The sequence below is a fragment of the Tyto alba genome, unplaced genomic scaffold (genome assembly GCF_018691265.1).
Source record: "Tyto alba isolate M040663 unplaced genomic scaffold, T.alba_DEE_v4.0 Super-Scaffold_16, whole genome shotgun sequence".
In the NCBI taxonomy this organism is placed as follows: Eukaryota; Metazoa; Chordata; class Aves; order Strigiformes; family Tytonidae; genus Tyto; species Tyto alba.
In genome coordinates, this window is record NW_024881278.1 from 22,172,807 (window position 1) to 22,200,068 (window position 27,262).

At 38.0% G+C, this 27,262-nt stretch overlaps 1 protein-coding gene across 1 annotated transcript in view; it reads right to left on the reverse strand.

Annotated features, from left to right (window-relative positions):
- Positions 1 to 18,539: 18,539 nt before the first annotated feature.
- The window catches only part of HAAO (3-hydroxyanthranilate 3,4-dioxygenase), a 33,762-nt gene continuing 25,039 nt past the window's right edge, over positions 18,540 to 27,262 (reverse strand). Inside the window, exons 7-10 of the mRNA XM_032989179.2 lie at positions 22,557 to 22,702; positions 21,335 to 21,403; positions 20,089 to 20,171; positions 18,540 to 18,618 (exon numbers count right to left, since the gene is read on the reverse strand). Coding sequence (XP_032845070.2) covers positions 18,540 to 18,618; positions 20,089 to 20,171; positions 21,335 to 21,403; positions 22,557 to 22,702 — 377 coding nt within the window. The remainder of the gene's footprint in view (positions 18,619 to 20,088; positions 20,172 to 21,334; positions 21,404 to 22,556; positions 22,703 to 27,262) is intronic.

Here is a 27,262-nt window from a genome sequence, read left to right on the forward strand (position 1 = left end):
CCCATCTGTCTGTGTGATTAATGGAACAAGTCCCTTCCAGAAAACAAATGGAGTTAAGGAGACCTTCCCAGAGCTTGTGGAATGTGCCTGGTATAGCATTACACAGAGGTGCAGAAAGGCTAAGAATTCATGTAGCTGTTGATGTTACCTGGGAAATACCAATAGAAAGTGCTGGGTGACTGAACAGATCTGATACATGTACTTTTTCCATTAACATAACTAAAAGCCAAAGGATCCATTAAGTCCAGCCCTGCTAAATTTTTTGTAGAAGAATGGGAGGCAAAAAAATTAGTGGTAAACTATGTGATAAATTTTTCTGTATGAAGTATGACTCACTCAATTTCAAGTTAACCTATTTAATTACACAGAATAAAAAAAAACCCACCTTGCCTGGTCATCCATGAGGAGGCAGATGAGTAATTTTGCAAATGGCCAATGTCTCAAATGATTGTACTCTGAAGCCAGAGACCCTGCCCCACAAACCCATTATTTGCTATGACCATTCAACAACAGTTTACCCTAAGAAATGTTCCCACTTCCAAATATAGGAAAATTCTTGATCTATTTGAATCCGACCTTTGTTCAATGATACTGAGATACTTTCCACAAAGACCTCCATGGGAATGAAGTACCTAGCTTTTTTTGGCCATTTTCAAAAATGGTTTTGTTTTGTTATGATGATAGAGACCACCACCAAGATTAAATCAGTGACTGGTGTCCAATGACAATTGATAGACCTTGTATTATCAGAACCAAAGTCCTTCATCATTCAAATATGTGATCCTGAGTCACAGGTGAAATGCTGGGTTTATTAGCATGTTTCTCTGGCACATGGTGTTGAACAACTGTTTCTATGGCTTTTAGAAGACTCTTCAGTCTTAGACTCTTTTAAAATAGCAGATATATTTGGCTGTATTTTGGTATCATATTGTCATCTCAGTTTCTGAAACTTCCCTAGAACACTGTAGAGGAAATGTGTTCTCTATGATGCTGTTAATTTGGGTACACACTGAGTGTGGCTTCCAAAACAGCGCTGTCACTTACCTGCTAGGATGCCACTAGGGCATCCCACGCTAATGTCTAGAGCTTGGAAACTTACATCTCTCTCAAACATTTAGCTGCACTTTTCAAGTTACTGGAAAGGGAACATCTATTCATAGTTATGGCAGTATGATATTCTTCCATATTTACCAGTAATAATTGCTCTCTTCAGTGTTACACTTCTCAGCCCTGTAGGAACCACTAGAAAAGCTTCTTCTGAAAGCCACTGTTACGGGGATGTAATTATTTTCAGTGGTGTTTTTTTGTCCCTCCTTCCTCATCTCCGTTACCTTTTTTTTTTTTTTTTTTTATTCCCTTCTTCACACATTATCTTCAGTCTGTGCTTATTTTCTTCTGTTCAACCTCAAGTATCACAAACTATTTCCACTGAAAATGTTCCTGGTTACCTTTCACAAAAGAGTGACAAACATGGACAGAGGACTGTTTGGTATATTTCAGTGTCTTCAGTAGTCCCGTGAAAGGTAAGGCCTGTCTCATGCTGACCTCGGTGATCTCTTCTACTCTTCTGCCTGAGACTGAAGAACATTTGTGTGACCTGAAGAAGCAAGTCTATTGAGAGAAGACAGAGTCATTGTATTTAACTGGGGGCGGTGGGGCAGAGGTGGGGTGGAGAGGGGGGAAGAAGTTTAACCTAAACTTAGAGTTGTTTTCAATTTCTTGGCTGGTTACAAATTTCCTATTTTCTTCCTTCTGGAGACTGCAGTCTTTTCCTGTTGAAAAGAAAAGCTAATTTGTGAAAGATGGGAGTAAAGTTGGAAAGCCTAACTCATCAGTAACAGCAAAAATGCTTTACAGTCTGGACAGCAGTCCTGGATATCTGTTGTTTCTGTGATAGTTCATCATGACAGTACAGGAATTTTCGTCCAGCCTTGAAGGATGCTTTGTCACTGTTATGCTGTCTTTTATCAATAGAGACTGTGGTAACAAAAATATAATATGGTTACAAATTTTTTTTTGAATGAGAGAGGAAAAAATTCTCCCTCTGGAAAGCCTGCAGAACGCCTATGTCATTTTGATGTCTTTTGAGCTTTGATTTGAAAACTTCTGGCCCTCTACATAGTAATTACTTCCAGTGAGGAAGTGCACACATTCTGCTACTCATGCTAATTACTGATAAGGAAAGGGCAGGAGAGCTCAACGATGAAACATGTTTCATGCACTTGTCTTTCTTTTACTAAGCCAAGTTCTGCAAAGCTGGCAGCAGTTACAAAGAGCGCCTTCTGTAATCATCCCCACTCACTGCAATTTGAAAATTCCTTCTCTCCATGAAAAATAACAAAGTAGTGGCTCATGACTTCTCAAAATGGGCTTCACATGCTACGTGTACTGAGGAGCAGGCAGGTAGTTAGGCAAGAGGCCATGCAGATGAGTAAAAAAGGGAAAATTGCCTCATTTCTTCAACTCTGTTACTCACTGTGAAGCCTGAGGGAACAGATACTATTATAAATATGGGGAAATGGAAGAAGCAACAGCTTGGCTGGATTATGTTCTTGAACCCTAGACACCCAGCTTGTAATTTTAATTCTGATAACCAGGATTGCCAGCTCTTCTTCCGTCATATAATACTTGGCAGTGAGACAGGGAGGGAGGGATAAATTCTAGCATATTTCCTTCTTCCTAGATGTCTCTAGCTCTTGAGATAATGCTGGAAAATTTGTAAATGAGATGGGTTAAACCTTAAAGTAGATGGGTAAAAATGGAAATCTTAAATACTTTTTTATTTTTACAAACTATGATTTTTAAATCAGTTTTGTGATTAGGATTTTTAGTATCCAAATGTAGCAATATTGACTGTGAAGGGGTAAACTCTTAAATTTTATGCAGAAGGCAACTGGTTGCATCTGAGATAATAGACATTGTACCAGATACAACAAAAGCCTTGTAAATGTGTCCTTTGTTTAGGTAAAGTATTCTGATACAACTTTCTGCTATTGAAATCAGTACCAGTTCCCCTAAATTTAGCCGGTATTACTCTAGATTTACTTTAATAAAAAGTTGGGCCAAATAGGGAGGCCAAAATTAGATAATTTACATCGTGCTGTATGTCAAATCAACATGCCTAGAAGTATTTTAAAAACTAGGCACCTTTAATATTTGCAGAGCTGTGGCCAAATGTGAAGAGTCTTTTCTGGAGTTTACAAGGTTTAGAATTCCTTTAAAAAGAAGGCTAAATTGCCCTCTGGGGAATGAAACAGTAATTTATGTCCTCTTGAGCTGCAGTGCCAGAAGTAGAAAACTTTTAGTGAGATTTTATAATAATTCATCATTAACACTAGCTGATCCTCTGGCAACTTTGAGGTTATTTTAATTTAAGATTCTTGACTTTCACTTGGTAATGTTGTGTAGAAACAGATCTCTTCTCGGCTGTTCTGACTTCCTTGGTATCTGTATCATGGGATGAACAGGTCAAGTCTTTCTCATTTAAAGTCTCCATTTGAAGAATGACAAGAATAAGCACCCGATACAGAGATGCTGCTTTACTAACTTCAGCCATTCAGGTTTTATCAGCTGTACTTAAAATCAACATTCATGTGGTGAATTAGACTGTGTTTAATTATGTTTTTTCCCCCAAAACTGATATAGATAGGTTTTTAAAATCTAAATATAAAATTTTGATTTTTAAAAAAGCTTAAGGTATTGTGGGAACCTTTGGAAGGTGCTTTGCTTTGAGAAATGTAACACATTAAACTTTATACGAAGACTCATGAACAAGTATCTTTTCCATCTTAGTGGAGAAAGTGTTCAGATGTTACATATCAATCAAAAAACCTAGACTGACTTTTCTGCAGGGTTGGTGCTGGTGTGGGCGGGGAGCGTAACTATGTATTGCCTACCTCTCTCCTGAGATGTGGTACTCGGAACTGGAATGTCCCCACTGAACTTCACTCTATTGTTTTTAGAACTCTCAGCAAATGTATCAAGAAAGTTTTGAATTCTAAGTCTGACCTCTAGGATACTGGAATTTTACCTGGTTTGGGATTGTATATGTTTTATATTCATATACTGACTATTGCATCATCCAGATTAGGGTGATGTGCACAGTACATCATGCAAGACCATTTTGCCAGTCAACGGCTAACAATCCTCTGCAGTATTTTATTCAACTAATTCTGCATATTGCTTGAAGTTCAACTGAGCATATTTTCACCTATACAATACTTTCTAGATTTGCTTCTCTCCTATGTGAACCAGTGTCTAGGGCCTTAGTGGGGTCAAAATATGACAGTTACTATTTCTCCTTTATCTGCCTTGTTTCTAGTATTAAATTAGATTGGCTTGACTCAATGTTAGTTGTTGTTAACCCATCCAAGCTATTGTAGGCTTATACACTGCATGTATTTTTGTACAAAAATTACTGGTTTGGTACACTGTTCTATGCTGGCTAATGAGAAGACTAATAAGATATAAAAAAGACTCTTTAAGAAAAACAGAGATTTCCATATACCATACATAGCATCAGTAAGACCCCAAGATCAAAAATTGGAATGTTCCTGGTCAAACCAGAGGGAAGTCAAAGATATTTATTAAAAGTATAAAACACCTGGATCATTTTCTTTGCTTCTACTGGAATACTCTTTAGAATAGTTAATGAGATCTAACAAGAGTTGGAAAGAAGGTGCTTTCAGGAAGCTCAGTAGAGGTTTTTCAATATCAGATAATATCTGGAAGTGGCAAATTTAAATCATGGTGAAACAATCCCATATTTATTTAAGTGGATTCAGTAGCTAAGACTGGACTATAGAAGTGTTTTGATATACTGTGATGTGAGAGAGAGAGAGCTCTAGACGCATATTTTCTGATTCTTATGATTATGTGGTTTATTAATTCTAGAAAGAATAATATAAAATACAGCTGAACAAATGTACAGAAAAAAAGTGGGACAGCCAATCATCTGTGGCGAAGACAGTAAAGTAAAATGATGTCACGGTGCAACTGCAGTACTTTATCACAGAAAAACTTATGTACCAATAGGTTTTTCAAAAAGACTATATAGTATAGACATTTCTGTCAGATCTCAAAACAAGTAGTATTTTTCTGACTTCTGGCAGAAATGAACTGCTTAAAGAAATCAAAGCCTTTATTAAAAAGGGGGGGTGGGGGGTGGGTGAAGTGCTCTAGCCCTTGTCACTGTTGAGAAAAATTAAATTTAACCTTTCTTCAGAGTAAGGCCTGAGAACTCAGGATAATAAAATGAAACTCTAAGAAATTGGCATAAAAATCAATATGGTGCTTGACCTGCTAGTCTTTGAGTGTATAGGGAGTTATAATATTGAAATGTATTGCTAAACCTAAACATATTGTGTTAGTTTAGCAGTGCAAAGACTAGACCACAGAGAGCCATATAGCAAACAGATGATATGTATAGAATGATTAAAGAGAAAGAAATGTGGTATTGATCACTAAAACGATTGCCCAATAAATCTAACTCTCTTAAAGTAAAGGCATAAATATTAAGGGGAATAAAAATCTAATGTATAAGGGTAACAGACCAAGAAGCAATAAGCAACATGAGCTGATGATGGAGGAAAAATCATGTCAGATAAACTTGATTAATATTTTGGAGATTAAATTACAGATGGCTGCAATGGAACAGATGTAATTTGTATGGCTGTCAGATCCTGCTCCTATTTATACAGATGAAAATCCCAACTGACTCTGTTGACATCCATTGAGTTTTTGATGATTGAACTCAGATAACAGGCAACACATCCCTAACATTCTCTGAAACAATATTTTCATTGTAAACAGTCATTCAAATATGGCTATGTGTATTAGCATAGTCACTTAAATTTATATGTCATATAAGGAGGATAAATGTATAGATCTGTTGTTATGGGGGAATTAGGAAATGGGGATGATAATAATGCAAGCTTGTTTTGACTTGAAAACAAGATTGTCTAAATGACAAGTTCCTAAAAGATAGTGTATTTACTGGGAGGACATGGTGCACCTTAGGATCTTGTGCTACATGTTTTATGGTCTGGGATGTGGTATAAGGGTTTGTCAGGAGTAGATGAAGAATGCAAACCAAGGTGGGGTAATGACAGGGGATTGCAAAGGCTGGAGGGAGACAAACCTGTAACCTCATTCATCCTGCAGGGAGTGGTCCTTAGAAGTGCTCTTCCCTCAAAGCACTCCCTAATTTTGAAGGGCACTAGCTGGAACTCTGCAAACCAGAGCTGTGGGACAAGACTGGGAACAGCTCTCAGTCTAGCTTCCAGCAACTGCCTGTTCAGCAAGAGAGGTGCATCCTGAATCACAGGCTAATCCAATACAATTTACTGAATGAACTTGTGCCATGCTCACAGTTCCAAAATGTGAGTAGTTTCCTTTTTGCAATGAGAATTAAGATCCCGTAGACAATACCTAAGCCGTTGATAAAGTACATACTCAGATTATGAAGGATATTAAGGTGTGAAGTAGTGACAGGACAGTAATATTCCAGAAACTGATATGATTAAAATAGAAATATGGCTAAAAATGAAAATTAATTTATATAAAATTTATTTTTAATGCTAATAAAAATTAGGATTATTTTTAAACTGGTTTGGATAATGCTGGATTTCAAATTCCCTGTAGCAGATTCCAGTGGAATGTGTGAAAGAGCCATCAGTGCATAAACACAGATCTTGAAGTAACATTTTGGTTCCCTGACGCCCCTGTTACTGCTGCCAGCCATGGCATATAGTTGTCTCTATAAAAAGGAAACAAGTATGGATAAGCTTCAAAGTTATGGAGTTAGTACAAAGGGACAGAATAATTGTAATTTAATAATGTCTACAGCATAGGGATGTTTTTTAAGTAAACTCAATGCACAGTGCACCTAACACTGAGGAAAAACTAGTAGGACAGGAGAGCACATGGTTGTTGCTATATAGCTTGAAGGAATTACTTGATTGCTATATTACTGCTCACTCTGAGAATTTTGCTAGTTTGATGTTAACACATCAAGAGGTTATATCTTGGTACAAAAGCACTTTAAGTGGCAGGAATCTTTTTTCTTAGTCATCTCTGTTCTACTCTAGATGTCTTCTCAGTTGGGAACCTGAATTTTCACAACACAGAGTGATCAGAGAAGCAAAGTTTTAACACAATAACTCTTTAACTCAGAGGACTATGCAGTCTTTGTTTCTCACTGCTGGATACTTAGGATAAATACTGAGCATACAGACCTTTGGAAATGCCAGCTCTGAGAAGAAACATATGCTGTGGGTGAAGGAAATGGAGGACTAACGAGGCTTTTGTCAGATGCCTTTCTCTGTTTGTTGTGTAGCTCCCTTTCTCTAGCTTGTTGTTTAGCCTACAAGCCCCAGGGAAACAGATTGTCTCAATCTAAGTTTTTACAGTGCCTTGCTGAGCATAGGAGCCTTGCATCGTACAGTATTTGCTTTATTGATCACTCAAATATAGCGGGATTTGCCTTCTGTGCAGCTTCTTTTTCCTTCCTAGTCTCCAGCAATAACAAAAGCCTAAGCAGAGAGAGACTTAGCTTTCTCCCAGAGGACAGGGAATCATAAAGAAAACTCCTCTGAGTATGCGATAGCATTGTCTATCCAAGCCACATGGGACCACACAATGTGTTATCCACACGCTTTGTGGCTGTATGTGGTAGTGAATGCAGTAAAAAAGCTACACATAGTATGTTCAGGAACTCAATATTTTAATCCCTGATGAAGAAAATCACTTGATGAACTCAGTGGGAACAAATAAAGACAAGGAGTTTATGCCATTCTCCAGTGCCCAGGTTGAGAGGCAGTGACATTAGCTGCAGTGAGAATAAATATCCCCTCCCCAATCACCTCTGGCAATGGAGTTGTTTCTGTGCCCAGTCCCTGCTTTCAGGACTCTAGCTGATGAGCAAGTTTAGAAATTTGTGCGTTAACTCTGCCTTTGTTCTTCTGTAGCTCAACTCATCCTTTCCTTTGTCCCATCTGAAGGGCACCTGTAGCAACATCTCTGCTGCCTATCACTGCAATCCCAGGACAAGTCCTTTTAAACCTTCCTTTTCCCCAAAAGAGTAAAATTATTTTTCAGTGCTAAAAATGGGTAGAGTAGAATTGTTCAGGGAGTTCATGTGCAACCTGGGTGTATGTGACTTCCTTCAGCTGACGCGGCTGCTGACAGTGTGTCCCATTGCTCTCCCTTGATATGTTTCTACGCCACTATTATGTCTTTCATAAAAGAGTTCTTAAATGTCCTTTAGAATGAACAATATGGTTTTGCCATTGTTTCACCAGTCAGAGGATAAGAAGATGAAATGGTATATCACAGAGAACATTTATTTCCAGGCACTTTTATTGTAAGAAACTGCCTCTGTGAGCATAGCTCTGAATAATAACCATTATAGGAAAAAGAGGACATATGTTCAGGCCTTCCATGAAGCGACAGTAATATCAACTTAATGGAGAAAACTTCCAACAGGAGACTATTAAGGTTTCCTTAATAAATTAATGTTATGTAGTTTTAATGGAGGTCTGAAATAAATGTGAGAATTAAAGAGAATATAAAAACAAGGTATTATGTGGAGCTTTACTTGAGTTGATATAAAATTCTCTCTTTCAGATGATTGCATAAAAGTAAACTGTATTTCTCAAGCTGGCTTTAATGATCTATATCAACTGGACTGTATTGCAGAAGGAGAGCTTTTAAAATATGATTTCAGCCGATGTGTAAAGTATCAGCCATTGGGTCTGTGAGATGAATGCATTCAGCTGGATCAAGCAATTGCCATGAAGAGCAGGGCTGAAAACAGTTAGTTGGGGCCAAGTGGTTTTAGGACTTGTTCCCTATCAGCCCCATTCCATTATAAATTACCCTTGGATTGGATCTGTGCTGGTTGGTTATGACCTCTGAAGAGTTTGCATGTTAGGAATTAGCAGAGTGTGTTTAATTCCTGCCCCTAACTCCCTGGTAAAATCAAGAACACACTTGGAGGAAAGGGGAAAAGGTATAAAGGATCTGGCTGCTCCTGTTTTCTGTTTGCTAAGGCTGGTATCAGATTGGTTTTTTTCTTTTTCTTCACTCAGGAGTAATGCTTATTAATTTAGGTTCCCCTTTTTACTTCTATATCATGCCAGATCTCTAATATGTTATAGCAGCTTCCGTATACTGGTGAGTACTTATTTTTAAAATATTTTAATGACCATTGAGCACTTTTAATGTTTGAGGAATCTCTTTGCAGGTGGATTTCAATAGACTTGGAAATGTTCTATAAAATCTGTTTTTTTGTCTCTTTATGTTGACCCTGGTATAATTATCATGTAGACTTTCTATAGGCTATCTGATGTATCGTGTACTAGGCAATTTAAGGAACTCGTAATTTCAGCTATATGTATATGTGTAAATGCATCATTGTTTCCTGTAAAAAAAAAATAGTAGAAAACATAAGGGTTTTTTTAACTTAGTGAATGATTGTGAAGTTGGTTCCCATAGGGAAAAATTAAAGATACTTTACTTGGCCCTGAACAAAAGATCCCTGTTTAGGTGGTTTGTGGTATTATTACTGTAGCTAATCATGTCCCTGGGCTCTCAATTTCAAAAATGAACACTTATGTCACTTTAAGTAGTTGCTATGGAAATTCTCACAGCATGAACCTCTCCATTGAAGACCTTATGGCAGATAACTTAAATTACGTCTATTATTTCCCTAAACATATCAGTCACTAGAGTGAAAGGGGTTTTGCATGCCTTTGAAACACATGCACAAGAACTACTACTTGCTTGTTCTAGCATACATTTCCTAACCTTACTTCTTCACATCCAATAAATGAATGTCAGATTCTAATAGTGTGCATTTATTTGAGAAAGAGATACAATGAATTAAGAAAGTCTCTTTTAGCTCCTAGTCCCCTAAAATATTTTCAGTTGAACCTCTTTCTTTTTTAAAAACAAAACAAAACAAAACAAACAAAAAAAACTTCTCTATGCTGAGCTTTTAGGATTACAAATATGGGAGACATTAGTGGCATTTGAATGCTTTCCATTGCTGTACTGTAGAGTCCACTCTGAGCAGGTGTAATCTTTGCTAGGGCAGGGTCAAATCTCAAAAATGAAAAATATGAATGGTCTTTCAGTTTCAATGTATAACTCTTTTTTGTTTAGATGATTAACAAGCTAATTGTAGAGATTGCTTTGGACTACATTTAATTTTTTGTTGAATTCCAAAATAACAAGAAAGAAGATCATTAACAGACCTTTTTTGTTTGTTTGTTTGAGATGTTCTCATTGCTCTCCAGTGCTGTCTTCTCCATGTATCTAAATGTTAACCTTGGCATCTGGGAGCTCTTCCTTTTTGACAGAATACGGCTAGTAATTTCTGGTTTTCTAGCATTTCTGTAAAGACTAATTCAGCTGTAATAAGTGTGTTAAAGCACCAAATGTTTTGTATTATCTTGAGTAAGGCTCACTATAGAGTGAAGTTATAACCTGCAGATTAGAAGTGACATATTGGAGTGCATTACATGTTAAACAACCTTCAGGTGCTGATGCAGTTCCATCTTTGTGTTAGCCTTTAGTTGTAATGCCTATGTAGAAAGAGAGCCAAATTGTCCTGTGTTGCAGTGCTTTGAGATCAGGGTAATTCCATTAGCTACATATTTGCACAAATACAGCTGAGAATAGCATTTGTCCCAATATAGACATATCGGGAAATTAATAAAATGGGTTAAATGCAAAATGTTAAGAAATAAACATGGAAAATAGCAGTTTAATGAAAAAACACACAGGCTGTATAAAATTATCAGGAATACAGGTTTTCAAAATATTTTCTACTCTTTCTATGTGTCTTGTTTTTAAGCAAGATGAATGTTAGTACCTTTCACAAACAATATTTTTTATTGGTCCTGCAGGGCAAGGACCTTGAAGATGACTGTTCATGTGATCATACAAACTGTATTTATCTCTGTCCAGCTTCCACTGCACCGGTCTTAATGTCCTGGAAATAGCACATGTGACTAACTTGGTGCCAGCTGCAGCAAAGGCTGGTCCCAAATACGGATGGAGATGGCACTCATGGTGGGTTAAAGCACACAGATGAGTAAGAACATAAAAGAACTTTGCTTGGCCACCTAACAGCTCCCCCCATAGTAGATAAAAGGAATGCTTCATTCTCCCGAGATTTCAGTCTGTCTCTCCATTCACTATGTTCCCTTTTAAAATTGAGTCTGTTTAGCTTCCCCTGCCAGACATTCTGGCACAGTTCCTCAGGCACTTAAATATCATTGCAGATTTGGGCTTCCGAGCCTACATCTTATTTCCGTCTGAGGGGGAGGAAGCTTTGCAAGTAGAGTTAAATTTGCTATAGAGGAAGTGAATGCCATGAAACCTATTAGATTAAAACTGATAATAAAAAACAACCTTTGGCCCACCAGGAGGAACATCTATGAGCTGCACAGCCCCCCTGCCTGGGATGTTGTGAAAAGGCTGGCTTAGCTGGAGCATTTAGTGCAGTCAGCTTCCAGTGAAGCCCAGGCTAGTGCTTCCCTCTTGTATGATCTGCTTTTTCTGTCCTCCAGCAGTATGTATGGATTGGGTCCAACCCACAGAGAGCACAGATGTAGCTGCTCCATAAAAGCTTCTGAAACATCCTGTGTCTGACATAAATAAAAATGACCTTTAGTATCAATCTCTGTGTCTCTGACTGCCAGTAATGGGCTAGTCATGTTACAAAACGCCAAGCACACACAATATGCTTGGCACAAATTTCACCAGTATGGGCAAGATACAACTAATTACTGTGTAAAAAATATTCAGAAGGTGCACGTGGGGGGTGTATATGCAATATAAATAATCTTCTTGCAGCTATGCAATTGTATTTGGGAGGATGCAGAACACAGCAAAACAACATTTGCATTATTGTAGGGTAGCAGCTTGATTTTGTTAACATACTGGCATAAATCAGGGCAGCTGCATATAAACAGCAAAGATGTAGGTAGTGGCAAATTGCTTTCAGTAAAGAATTGGGTGTAAATTGCCTACCTTATATCCAAAAGATGGAAGAAATAGCTTTAGACAGCTGAACATTGTCATCCATATTGGAAATAGAAGTCAGAGTTGGTTAATTTTCATTTTAAACCCCAAGTCTGATGAGATGAGGCGATCTAATTCCTGATTCCAGTGCTGGCATACAGGTTCCTATCTTGGTTTAAAAGTAAAGCTAATCCAGTAGGTTTTGGTGGATAAAAAAAAGAAATAAATTCTTGTCACTCTGTGAAGTTTTTACGGAGTTTCATTCAGTGTTTACCATTTTCCTCCTGAAGAGAATAACAAGACATTGTCTGAGGAGGGGACCTGTGCATTGAATGTTTATTTGTCACTCGGTAATAAAGAATGTAGGGTTTGAACCGTGTGGGTTGTTAGTCACCAATATCATGAAGCAATCAGTAACTGTTAACATTTTTCTCAGGTTGTCATAAACAAAGCTGATTTATTTGTGGTTTGACAATTCGCTGATGATTTTTCTCCCAAGTCAAAATGTGTTGTTCACCTTCTTTTTGTAATGTATGCCAAGATGTTATAGACAGCCCAGATAACAAATGTGTTCAGGCAAACAAATGCCACTGGAACAGCAGCTTGGTAATGATATGTGCTTTCTGTCAATACTTGCTTCTATTTTATAGAATAATATTTTCTGCAACTGTATTTGTGCAGTAGGAATTATCCTCTAGCTCACTAGCAACACCGTGGTACTTCCTGCATGGCTCAGTTGATCTTGCTGCAATACTGTGGCCCTGCACCGAGGGGGTGGAAATGCCTGACAGAAGACCCTGTGCCTGGGATGACTTGAGTTTGACTTCTTTCTCCTGTGAAGAGATGGGAGCTGTTCCTGGGGCTGCTGCTTCTTGCAAGATTGCTCTTTTCCTGGGACTATAGGGTAAAATGAGGTTGTAGATCCCTGACTGTGATTTGCAAGAAGAGAATGAGCTTTGCTTGGCTCTTGGGAAAAGTAAAGTACAGGGCCCTGTGGCTCCTCAGTGGTGGTGGCTCTGCAGCACCCTGAAAGCAGAGTGGGGCAGGGTGGCATTTAAATGACCCTCCAGGCATTTCCTTGTGTTTCAGCTGTGGACAGCTGTGTGTTGTATCTGCAGTTCTCAGCTCAATACAGTGGTTACTGCGGAGTCTACTTGGAGGTGCCCAAATCTGCCTTCTGCACAGAGTCCAGATACTGCCCTGGGGTTTTTGGAGGAAGGGAGAGATACTAAAAAGCCAGGTAAGGTGCAATGACTGTGTTTCAGGATCAACCCCCAGTAGTGTTTGGAAATTGTACGCTGAAGCCTTCAAGCTTCAGTTCTACTCATGGGGTTCCGATGCAATTTATAATGAATTACCAGGCCAAAGATCTTGGAGATGTATTTAACCTAGACAAACAGCAATTTAGAAAGAATTGTTCTATGATTTTTAGACCCCAAATAGGAGAGCTTTCTGCAGAAGGGAATCTGATGCGTGCATTGGCATTGATTTGCCTAATGACTTTGCCATTTCAGGGTTTGTTTCTGGAAAGGTGCTGAATACAAACTGCCTGACTTCATGTGTGTGTGTGTATATTACCCTAGCTTTCAAGCTTCAATCAAAATTCCAATAACATTTAAAGGGAGAGGGTTTATGCACTTCCCCACTTTCTGGACAATCACTGAAAATATTGCTGACTGGATCCAGCATAAGATCTTTCTGTACCAGATAGTGCTAGGACCTGTAGGTCAGGTATTTACTCTGAGCTGCAGGGCAGGTATTAAGTTTTTCTTCTTCAGTATTACTTTAAAATCAACAATTTTACTTTGGGTCCAACCAGCTATTATTCTGCATGCTTTGATGTTGAAGAGTAACTCTACAAGTATCAGAAACAGGCCGGGAGGTGATGACCTTCATTAGTTTGAAGAGTGCATTCAAATGAACTCTGGATTATTTAGTGAAAATAAAATAAATAAAAAGTAATCCTAAAGCCCTGAAATGTCTGCATTATGAACACAGGCTGTTTTTGTAGGAATCTGTTAAATAGCTTAAGTAATTTTTCTTCCTTCACTTATATGCAAAGATGGTGGGAGGGTTGCTTTCTGTGCATCTGTTCTATAAAATAAATGTGGCTGAAGAGCTGAAATCAGACTACAATGAATGTTTTTAACAACAGAATGAAAGCATTTTATTATCTTCCTGCAATGAGATAAGATTTATTTACAGGTGTGAGTAAATGCTGTGTGGGTTTCAAGAGTTTACTATAACACACCTGATTCTACCAGTTTACTGATCCACCTAGTCTAGTATTCTGCCTCTGGTAGGTTTTGTTACTTCAAAGGAACAAGCAAGATCTAAATATAAAGCAGGCATGGAGGAAGAAGAGTTCCTCTCTTGACCTTTACAAGCTGTCAATTTATGCACTGCAAGATGAAATGCAGTTAGCATTAGATCATTATCTTGCCTTAACTGTTCTGTGTTGGGTTTTTGTTTGTTTTGGTGGTTGGGTTTTGTTTTGTTTTTTTTTTTTTTAAATTGTCCAATGTTGAGCTCTACTGTTGATCTGTGATATGTTTACTACATGATCTGTGAAGGTCATTGTTTTCTCTTGTAGTTCTCTCAGAACCACGAACATATGTGCTTTGCATAAAGTTGCTTTTTGTAGGTCTTATTTAAATACTATAGAAACATCAGGTGAAGACTTAAGCTTTATTTACTGTACCAGGATTATTTTTTTTTTTTTTAAAGTATTATGATTACTTTGAGCATTAGTTGTTTTGGATTGGTGCTGATGTATAATGTAACCTTGCTAATCAACATATTCTTGTTATGGTCTCATATTTCAACGCTTACTGTATCCCTCTTTATTGAGACACTATCAATTTATTTCCATAATTCATGTAAGTCAGCATAGCTCAAAATAAGAACATAAGTACCCTATCAGATCAGACCTGTCTAGCCTAGTGGCAATAGGAGATACAAATTATTTTAAAATATTTTTATCTATAGTGTGAATTCGCATGAACTAAAAGACTGACTGTAAGTTACTTGTTCAATTTGAAGTACTGTAATAATGCTTATATCACTCATTATACCCTTTAAATACTATAATAATAGAAATCAAAATATATCAATAGCTAAAAAGGAGTGGTTTATCTTTCTTTACAAAATTGACCCGTTTTCTCACTGGGATTAAACATTTTAAAGGCACTGAACAACCACAGACTCTCTTGATATTTCACTCAACAGCTGGCAGGTTTGGGCTGCATCACCTTTTCCCATTTGAAGTGAACGGGAAAGCTCCTGCTGACTTCCAGGATAGGTGAGATTCAGGCTTGGAATAACTCTCTGTGCATGCTTGTAGGTAGACTCAGACTCCTTTGTGTATGTTTCTAAGCTTTCAAGTCAGCTCCGGTGTGTGATTCCAGACAATCCTGCATGTGTTTTAAGGTAATAATTAATTTATGAAGCATAGTGGATGTATGGCTTCTGGTCTGTGTAGGCTTTATTGTAATACTGCTTAGAATATATATTTGTATAAGTGTTTTGCTTTTGAGTCTTGGAGAAATAGTGAGCAACAGATGGACTGTCTATGCAATACTGTACTAATGAGGTTAGCACAATCCTGCCAAAATGTAGTAAGTTTATTAAGTATGGGGTGACACGATATCTGTACAATTCGGATAGAAAATAGGTGCCCAAATCAGGGGCAGGTGCATTTTGTATAACAAGACCTGTAAAGAATATACACAGAGCTGTGTATGTTTCATGCTGGTGTTCATGTACATGCATGAACAAGCACATTGCAAACAGGAGTGCATTAGGGTGCTCTGCAGACAACATGCCTAACTAAGCCTTTGCCACTGACCTAAGCCTGAAATCCTTCTTTATGAAGCAAGATTAGCATTGGAGTCCCCAGACAGTAATCTCAACAACTCTGGTGCCAAATTAACTACTGAACTGACCACACATACACAGAAACAGCACTTAAGAGATAAAAGGACTCCAGGAATCAAACTTGCATCTGGCCAACTTCCTCATAAGCAGAGGAGCATGGGTGCATCCAATTATAAATGTACCATTGTTGTGGCAGTTTACATTATATATATAATATGGAAGAAGAATAAAGCACCTGAAAAAGATTCACTCACTAATCAGGAGCCCCCTGGAACTATTTGAAGACTTGGAAAAAGAGAAGTTGCAGGTTTCTAAACCACAGTGGTTAAGCACCTTGGAAGGAGAAAACTACAAGTTCTCTCTGTGCTCTCACTTGTGCTCTGGCTACTGAATAATTAAGTTGCAGGGGGCAATGTTGATAGCAAGGAGAAACAGAGAAACTGAAGTAATTCTCAAAATAGACACTAGAACACAAAATTCTCTTCTCCCAGTACTTGGTATATAAGACTTTTTCTAAATCTTATCATGCTGGTTTGATCCTGATTCTTAAGCATGCTTATGGGACTGGACACTCTTACCTAGGTTTTAGATTCCAGCAGTTCCTCAAAAGAAGTTAATTGATGACCTGCTCAGTCCTGGTTTCTGAGCATGGGCAGTGACAGAACTGTGGGTGATGGAGCTCTGGCTTAATGCTCCTGATGCGGTTCTTGCTCTGATGTGAGGCACCTACCATGGGACTTGGGTAGAATTCAGGTGCTCAAAAACAAGTTGTCATAAAATGATTCCATCACAAATATAGTTTGAGTGGAACCTTAATTTTAAATCCTGGGAGGTATCTAATCCAGAAGCACCTTACCTTTTATTCTGAAATTTCTATGGTGCTCAGTGCCTCTGGATGGGTGAAGTGCTATTGATTATTTTGGACATTGTTCTATGTGTAGCTGTGTTTTATCCATTTATCATTCAGTGTAAAATATAGAAATATTTCTGTGGTTACCCTCTAACTGGTAGACTAAAAATATAACATTTTGGTACGCTAGATCCCTCAGCCATAGATGTTCACTCAAGAAGTAGGCAATTCTGCAGACACACCAATAATCAGATAAACGACTCCCTTATTCAAAGGGAGTGTTATAGCTCCTTTTCATGTGTGATAGCTCATACCCATAACAGCCTTAAGGACTACACTCAATTTCTCAAATTAGGTCCCTTGTTATTGGGAAGATGTAACAAAATTCTGCTGTATGCTTTACTAGAAAAGCTAGTGAACTTAAATGTTAAAGCCAGATTAAAGCCAAGCCATCTGAATCTTTCTCATCAGAATGAATACTTGAATAAAACACATATGACATCTCAGTTTAATTAGCTTTGTAGGTGATAGATATATTAAAGAAAAGTTTTCTAAACTTAATTAGAATTACAACAAAATCAAGAAATGGTAACCTTCTGCCTTTTCAAACATATAATTGATAATACTTTTAAACAACCTGTTTTCTGATGTTGATTATGTGAAGTACAATAAAAACAAACAAACAAGCAACACCAACCTACCCCCCTCCAAAAAAACCAAACCAAAAAAAAACCACAAAAAACAAACACCAAAACAAAACTTCCTCTGGAGAGTTCCTGGAACAAACGCATGAAAAGATAATTTGACACTTGTTATTTCTGAAAAAAACCTTATTGTTCAAAAAGAATCAGCACTTAGTAGAAACTGATTATAATGTTTTTTCTGCTCCCTTGTCCCCCCAACACACATCTTAGGCTACTTTGTCTTGAGATTTCTGCTGCAAAGGAACAGCCATGACCCTGATGCTCCTGTGTTAGTCATGCTGCAGTGCTATGTTATTGATAGTGTGTTGTATCGACAGCATCCGACATGGTATGTGTGGCATGCCACTGATAACCGTGCCTGATACGGCATTGCAGGATTTGGTAAACTGATAAATAGTTACCTGAGGCAAGTACAGTGGTGATCTAAGTAATGTTTGATGTTGTTGTAAGTACTGCTTTCCCCTTTACTAATGCATCTTCCTTTCTTTCACAAAGCACTGAGATTCTCAAGCAGTGCAGCAGATTGTTTTGCTTTTTAAAGGGCCTTTTAGCCAAAGATCTCAGATCTGTGAGCTACTGTCAATTAAAGCTCTCCTGCTGTGGGTTGGGTAACTAATATCATACCCAATTTATTACAAATGACAAAACTGAGACAGAAAACAAAGGCTGTTACCTAAATAGGCATAACAGTAACTGTCCTATCTTCTTTTCTACATATTGTGGCAGAGACTTGCATTTGAAAAGCCTTTAACTTATTCTAGATAGTATCACATATCTTATTATATAAATAATCCTGCTACTTGTATCTGTTTTCAATCCCTTTCAGATAAGAACTCTTGTTCTGTTTTTGTTTTTGTTTTGTTTTGTTTTTTTTTTTTTAAATACTGATTGTAGATTTTGCTGAAACTTTAACTACATGGGGAAAAAAGTTTTAACTGATCACAGCATTTGACTCCACTTAATTCAGTGTAATCATTGTGTTAGACTATTCAAATTTCCAGGCATTCTGACTAAATGATCATTAAGGTAAGACAAGTAGTTTCAAACTTAGTTATCATCAAAGTCAACTAGCACAGGAGCTAGATATAAGGCTGTTTGCATTTTGGGTCCTGAGCAATGCAGAGGGCGACACATTCTTCTGTTCTCTTCCAGCAGTACCTGGAAAAATAGAGAGAGCTGATCCAAGGTGTATGTGGGAGAACCACACGCTCAAACCAAGAACTAAAACATTGATGATACTGAAAAGTAGAGGATAACAAACAGGTTCTGTTCGGATTATACTTGTTCTCTTTCCATATTGCTGTATCTTGTGATATTTCAGGGAATTACTCTTAGACATCACTGATATAAGCCAAGCATCATGACATGGAGGGGAAGAATATATATCTACTTATGGATGAACCAAGGGGCAAGGCATCTATTCTGATCTGAATATGAGGCTTGGAACAGAATCACCTCAGTACAGATATTATTATAATGAAATAAGTATCTATGAATTCAATAGCATTTTTCTTGTGGTCATCACTTTTGTAATAGCTGTTTCTGTGCCATTTGCAGAGCGGCCAGAGATCAATCAGTGTGCAACAGTGATGCATACAATAAAAGATGCCTGCTCTACAGATCTGATAAATGTCTTAGGGCAATATGAACTGTGCTGGCAGATCTCTGAATGTGCATCATGCCATGATTTTAAAAACACACACTCGTTGTTTGGACTGCAGAACTGGCAATTAGTTTAAGATAAGTGATTTCACAGAAGTGATGGAAGTAATGGTGAAGGGAGGAGATGGCTATGTGTTAGAATCACAGGTGCAGAGAACAGTTCTGTGCATAGCTGGATGGTTTCAGTTCTTTCTGCAAATGTTTTTAGTGCTGTACAAAAAGTGCAAATGTCAGCACTACTATGTATTTGATTTTTCCTGGAGGAAAGAAGGCTGTTTTTATCGTTTGCCTATTATCTGCTGCACTGCATTACCAGTGAGTATACATCATCCTTCATTGTTTTCATGGTGGGCACTTTATCAGTTTATGCCACTTCCTCACCACAGTTGGCAAGTACTTTCCCTTTCTGGTCTTTCTGGAAACTGTTTTCACTGTTTTGGGTTTTTTTTTTTTTTTTTGGTTTGTTTTTTTTTTTTTTTTTCCCTTTACATATATCAGGTGTGTCATGATTATGAAACCAATATATGCATCCTACTCCAGGAAGAGAGCTGCATTCTTAGTCTGAACCCCAAAACCTCCTGCTTTAACGTTGATTAAGCCTGGTCTTAGCTTAGAGGATCTGCTGTGATTGCTGATTAGTGTATTTGTGCCATCTACATTTAGGCATGATCTTTTCCATGATAATTTTTCTTGGTAGTGCTTATATTTCCGCCCCCCCCCCCTCCCCCCCCCCCCCCCGCCTCCAGCTTTAATCATAAGAGGTGAACTAGAATGAATGTCTGGCTTTGTTTCCCTCTGAAGACACTTCTGCCTCAAGGAATAATGGAGGCTATTGTAAATCCTGCATTCACAGACACTGTGTTCCTGCACCAGCTGATGCCCAGCCTGGTGTGTTCTGAATACACAGAATTTATGTTGTTGGAAGCTGGGAAATCATACATTGAACCACTGTTCATCTCTACTCACGTAGACTGGGCACGGACAAGCAGGCTGTCACCATCAGATAGAGTCAGGGTTTTACCATCCATAGTAACAGTCGATGTGCCCTCCTGAAGGGAAAGAACAGATATCCAGCTTTTCATTTTCCATGTCCTGTCACTAGTAGAAAGAAAATGCTGCAGGTAAGCATGGAAATCTTTCTCACTAAAAGAGCACTTCAAGCCTGCTCTGTTTCATGAGGCCTGGCTAAATATTCAGCTGATCTTCCCTGTCCAACACTATTAGCGTCAATAAAAACATGCTTCATGGTTCATTGTTCCCTATCATAGAGCAGCAACCCGTTGCCTGACTCTTGGGGGTACACTGCTACTAATCTAACCTATCAGCCTGCAAGCTGGTACAGCTCTGGAAATTAGAGATGACCTCCTGGAATACTTAAAGCTCCTCTTCTATTTTTCTGATTCCTAATATCTTTTAAAGTCTTGAAAAGTAGTTCACAAATCAGCAGGGAGCTGACAGAAATCACTAATAGGAGTCTATCCACACTGGAATGGACTCGTCATTATCTTGTCAAGCAAAGGAGCCAGGTTCTTGCCAGCAACAAGGTCTTGATTGCACAGGCTGCCATAAGCTGCAGTGTAAACAAATGTCTTTCAAGATTATTATGTCTTTAATTAGTATTTGATAGTTCCTGTGAATTTCAACAGAACAGGAACTGACAGAAATATCTACTTCCCAAGCTAGCCTGACTTGTGTAAATGAAACTAGCTTTTCTCTGTTTTTCCCTTGAGCTGCGTATGTTTCCGAAGAGCCAGATGAATGAAGGGCATCTGGATCACCTGCCACTATGCTTTCATATAAATAAGTTCTCAGTTAGCTTATTAGCTTAGTCTATCTGATTCCTGTCTGACTTCAGTATGAGGACAAATGCTTCAAGGCAGAATAGGTGATGGGTTTTTATCACTTGGAGCTGTTCTGATATATTTACAGGATATACTCTAGGTAGGGTATATTAAAAACCCTACCAAGACCTGATGGAGGATGCTCTGTCCTCAACATACAAGATGAGAAAAGGAGAGTATTTTTACTGTGGCAGTAGTTCACAGTTATTTTTCATGACTGTTTAAAGCTGAAGGGTGGGGCCTGTTGATCCTTTCTATGAGAAGGAAGGTAATAATTTAAATTTCTCTTTCTAGTGCTAGACGGCTTTACTACTGTTCAGTTTGAGCTGAAAGATTAACTCATTGGTTAACAAGGGTGAAATGCCACATACCAGCTGCCATATCCAGATATCTGAATTCTTTTTACTTTTCTCAGTTGTTCCTGGTCCGTAAGCTATAACCTTTAAAGGGGGGGGGGGGGGGGAACAGGAAGAAAAAGTAACAGATTAATCCCAGTGACCAGAGTGTACATATCCATCTTCCAACAGCATTTAAAACATTCTATTTTTACAGAAAAATATTCATAGAAGATGACGTTATTTTTACAGACATTAAAATTCACATTACGTTTGGTATTCTCATATTGATTCCTACTGATAAAAAGGGAACTGATCACACCTGCCACTCCTTATGCTCCTCTGCATCCTCACTTATCTATTCCTTCTGCCTCCTCCCACTCTCAGCTTTGCATCTATATCCTTCCTGCTTCTGTTCTTGGAACAGGCACTTCTTCCTCATGAACTCTGGGCCCTGTCAAGAGCCTGTTGAAGTAGAAAAGATTATTCCATTAGCATTAAAAAAGCTGCAGACCGGACCTTATTTTCCTCATTATCTGCCCTTTCTGTGTTCTTCCTGACAGTCCCACACTCTGTCACTTTGCTGTCAAATGTATTGGATTCCTTAGAGTGTGACTCCAAGTAACCCAGGGAAAGAATATGTTTTGTAAACTGTTGTGCATACAGCACAGATATCAAATGGTGACAGCTTCATTTACACCCAAACTAGACTGTGTTTAACTAAACTGAGAAGTGCAATGCTTTAGCACAGCCCATCTTCCCTGGTGCTGTCCAGTTTTCCTTGTTTCCACTTTATGTAGGTTGAGGGGGACGGAAAAAACTGTATTTACACACCCAGATTAAACTTGGCACCAGGAATGCTGTTCAAATATATAGGGAAGCTGAACGCACTTGTGAGCAGTATTTCCATCATGCTAGTGTTTCTGATATGGGAAATATTTGGGGGGTGTTGGGGGGCAAGGGGTTAAAGAGAGCGAGCTGTTTTAATCTCAAAAGCAATGGATGGAAATAAGGTTCTGTGAACAGAAGCACCTGAGCTAGGAAGACCCTGCCCTAAGCTAGTCAAATCAAGGGACAAAGACAGGCAGTCCTGAAGGGCAGGGCAGGATAAGACCAAGGTGTTCTGGAGGGGTGAGTAACTTTCTCTGCCGGCTACATATTGTTCCCAGGCCTGGATTCACTCAGTCTGAACAGTAGGCACATATTACCCATACCTTTAAAAATACCTTTTTCTTTCAGAGAAATTAGACTTTCCTACCTCTGTTTCAAAGTTCTCTCCAAACATACTCAAGGATTTCTTCTGTTTTATTTTGCCACGATGATCATTTAACCAGCCTTGCAAGGAAAATGGCTCCATAACAGAAGTGGAATTTAGTGGGAAAGGTGTTTCTTTCAGGAGTTCATCTGTAAGCAAGGCAGAGGGCTATCAGCGATGATTGCTTCCCTTGATCTTGGCAAACATTTTCTGCTATTTACAGCTTGAAGGGTTCAATTTACAGATATTAGCTAGTCAAAAGTCACTTGTAACAGCGAACGGTGCTATAGTCATTATCAGGGCTTCTTACTTGAGGTTGCAGGATGTGTGTATTATTTTCATATCTTTATGGAATTGCTTCTTTGAAGCTATTGTCAGAACTGTTGTGCATCCACGCTTGTCTAAAATGCATTCAAACAGTATGCAGTAGACTGCCTAGTTCCTGCTGGCATATTCTTCATGCTCTTTCAGGCCAACTTTTGCACTGGTAAAATCTGTTGTATCTTCTCTGAGCCTTTGCTGAGTCGCCCTTACATATGCCCATATAAGTGAAAGTAGGCCCATATAACCAGCTTACGCTACATCCTTCACGTAGTTAATACTGGCTTTTATGTTTTTCCTCCCCTATGTGCTTTTAAGTACACCAACCACAGTGGAGCAAATTGGTTATCACGATCCTAAATTTAATAAAATGCATTTTTGTGGTGTTCCTGGAGTTGTAGCTGGATTTAATTTCCAGTAATTCTTCTTCATAACTGATTTGATTTAAAATAGCTGGAGGACTGAACGCAGTTTCAGTGTAGCTGGTGAAATTCAAGATTTGTGCTGTGTGTTGCTGGTATATGAAATTAGCTTCAGTTATTTACCAGCTCGCAGTGAAGTGCAGAGACAGCGCAATTGCCTTGGTGATCTTAAGTAGTTTGTTCTGAGATGTCATGGGGGAACACCCATAGAAAAATTTCAAGTAATAATGCCAACGAGATGAAGGCAAAACTCACTAGATGGCTGCCTCCCAAATGCATTGAAATAATAAACTCTCAGCCAAATCTTAGTTTCTGTACTAGTAATAGAGTAGGTATTTTTAAAGTATTAGTGCATTCATTATGCAGTGTTCTTCTGGTTCTTTTCTAAAGCTGTATTTCACTGCTCTGCAGTGTTTTGAATGTACCATTTCAGTTTTTCATGGAAGGCTATTTTGTATGCAGTCTTTGAACAGTATGTGAGAAGGTCAGTGCATCCAAGAGATAGCAGTGTACTGAAAAAGCTACCGCTGTTTAACGGATCATAATAAGCACTGAGTATTTACATCCATATCCAGACAATCTGGATGGGATGCTAACCCTTTTATTGTAAAAACAGTTTTTTTCATTCAGATTTCTTCTCCATTATATTAAATTCAATGGAAGAAGTCAACATGTTTCTGCAAATTATTTGTCTTGGCCAATGCCCACTTCAGGAAATATTGAAAGCAATATGAAGAGATCTGCAGCAAAAGAAGGAATTTTTTGTTTGAAAGCTTTTTGCCTTCAAGCTTTTTTCAAAAAAAAAAAAGCATCCTACTTTTACATTTTTTAATTCAAATACTTAACACACTTTTATTGGAAAGCAAACTCCTACAGAGAAATTAAGAAGCACCAGAAGGAAAAAGAAAATCTTTACATTAGATTTATTCTAACCTAGGCCTGGAAATGTTAAAAAGATCTAGTCTGAACATTCTCTAATTTATTGTTTGATAACACTAAAAGGTAACGTTAAGATCATTGGTAATTTATTTTCACAGTGCAATATGGTTTTTTTTATATACTTTGTCCTTAAATTATGAATATACTCAACTAGAGCTGTACTGGAAAGTTGTTTTCTCACTAGGGCAAGGTACAAAATAAAGGTCTAAAATATTAAGATATATATTTTCACACAGCAGAGATGAAAGACATTTTATCTGAAGGCACTCAGTGCAACTAGTATTCAAACAGATTTTTAAATATTTTGTTTAATTAATAGTAGCAATCTTTACCTTCTAAATTAATGTGAAGAAGATAGAGCTTTTTTTCTATTATCAGAATAAAACAGGTCACTCTTGAATTTGGAAAAGTCTTTTGGAACACAAGAATATTACCTATTGGTAGGGCTTTCTATTAAAATGCATATCCTAGTTGAGATTATAAAAAAAAACAAGTACCAAAACAGAAAACATCCCACCCTCCCCAAAGGGTATATATCACCTGGTAGGGTAAGGGATGCATGCCAAGAAGCCATGGGAATCTCACTCAGCTCAAGGGGATACATCTTCCCCACAGGTTAGTAATTCCAGCACCAAGCTAACAAGTTCAGACTTCATATGCTGGAGAATGGATAGCAAAAAGCTGAGCCATGAGGGTGGGCACCGTAATCTTTTAGGCAAGCAGAACTATGAATGATCCCCATGAGTTGCAAGGAATTCAGGGTACATAAAAGCCAAAGTACTTGTTTGTGTTCTGACCAGGTAGCAAACAAACCTAACAATGAAAAGTAACTGTAAACTAAGTTTGTAACTTAACTTCTGTCACTTATTCTCCATAAACATAATTTTGCTAGTTCTCCCTCTTCCTAGTGATTTCTGACTCCAGCCATCCTTATCATGAAGGAAAAGGCATTCAGGATAAGAGTAAACAGTGACCCCTGCATATTTAGGGCCAGTGTAAAGTGTAATACATCCTACACTTACTATGGAGCACTGTCCTTTCTTCCTTGTGATGTACAGGCACTTTCTGAAAGTTTCATTTACTTCCAAGTTGGACTTTTTTTTTTTTTTTTATTTAGACTTTAAGTTCTTCAAGATAAAAACAGCCTTTTGACACTTGTCAACAGGCCCTGGTCTGTGATAGGGTTTTAGCTTATTACTAATTTTTGTGTTAATGACATTTGCCCAGTGATATTTGGCCTTTGAAAATTGTGTCTGCATGAAATGACCACTTAGTGTGATCTAGTACAATGATTTGATTACCTATTACTGCAGAACAAATAAGAGAGCACTGTGATGATGAAATACATGATATACGTGAGCATATTATTAATAGCCTACTTGACCGAGTCCTCATTTAACCCTGATGCTTATCCCTTGCAAGATGCTGAAAGCTGCAGGTGCTCTAGTACTTGTGAACTTGAGCTAATGAGCTATGATGAGGAGGAACCAATATTGTGCGATCCCGCATATATCAGAATTGAAGCCTGGTGGTTTCAAAGGAACTGAGTGTTTCATATCAGGTTAATGGTTTCCATTTAGATATTATTGCATGTATGTCCACTTAGCCTGTGCATTAGCCTTCAACAATATCTCAGGGAGCGAGTTGGTGTGTTTCTGGAGCTCTTATATTCTAGTAATGCTGTGAGACACCAAGACAACGATGGTAAAAGTAAAAATATGCCAGCAAAATGCAGGAAGACAGCAATTCTAAGCTAGTCAGCTAAACGTCTTGTGTATGTATCTCCAAGTAATATATCACTAAGTGGAACATCAAATCTAGTATTTTCTTCCATGTTCAGGAGATCCACTTAAATAGTTCGGTAGTAAAGCCAATTTTTGTAGATCATTACAATTAAATATTTATATCACAGCAATGTGTTCATTATGGGTTTTATAGGTCTTTTTAGCTTTAAATTAGAATCTGATAATATCACGTTAAACTGAAAAATAGATCATGTTTACTGAATGAGTTTGTAAATATTTAAAAAAGGTAATTACAGGTTTTCAAGGAAGTTGATTCAGTTAACCAGTAGAGACTGTACTCAGACTGAGAATATGAAGCTGTGCAAAAATGGAGAGAACAGCTTGCAAGAAGCAGCCAGTGAACATACAGGTAGTTATAGCCTCAACATAAGTTATCTAAGGAAGAGCCTGAACGTGCTGGGAGTACCGTACTTCTGATAGAGATAAAGAGGACAGGTAAAAGAGGACTGTCACTGACCTACCAGGTATATGTGGGTGTATTTGCTTAACTCAAACTCGCTTGTTGCACAGAAGATCCCTGTTCCCTACCCCAGTGATGTGCCTAAGCTTTCTTGTCAAGAAATCAGACCATCTCATTCTCCCAGAGTGTTTCTTGAGCCCTACTATCCCCAAGCTCTTCCCATAGCTCTCTTGAAAACCTTGTTTGAGATTTGTTGCAAAGGAAAAGAACAATAAAGCACATGAAATACAATATATTGAAATAGTGTCAACTATCAAAGTGATTATATGTTGGCTTTGTGAAAAACTGTATTTTTCATTGACATGCCATCCTTCACTTCTAGGCAGCACATTCTAGATGGAGCAAACTTCAAATGTTTAAATCACCTTATATATTCTTACCAATTACGAAAGCCCCTCCATCCTAAGTCACTGTGCTGCCTCAGAAACAGTCTGTCCCTGTATGCTGTGGTCCCATCTCCATGCAAGGATGTGATAAAGTAAGTCCCTCACAAATGGTGTCTCCCTTTGTAAAAGCAGAAGACTTCCTTACTGAAAGCAAAGCAGTTAGATCCTATTTGTTTTGTTATCCTTAACTGAGCATAAAATGGTCCAGACTAGGGATAAGGAGCTTACAAGTTATTTTAGAATTCTGTATTCATTTATTTCTGACCACTTTCTAATCATCCCTTCCATCTCTTAAAGAATACTATATCATAATGAATAGTTCTGATGTGACAGTTTTGCAGCATTTCACATTTAATTGTCAATGCCAACAATAATA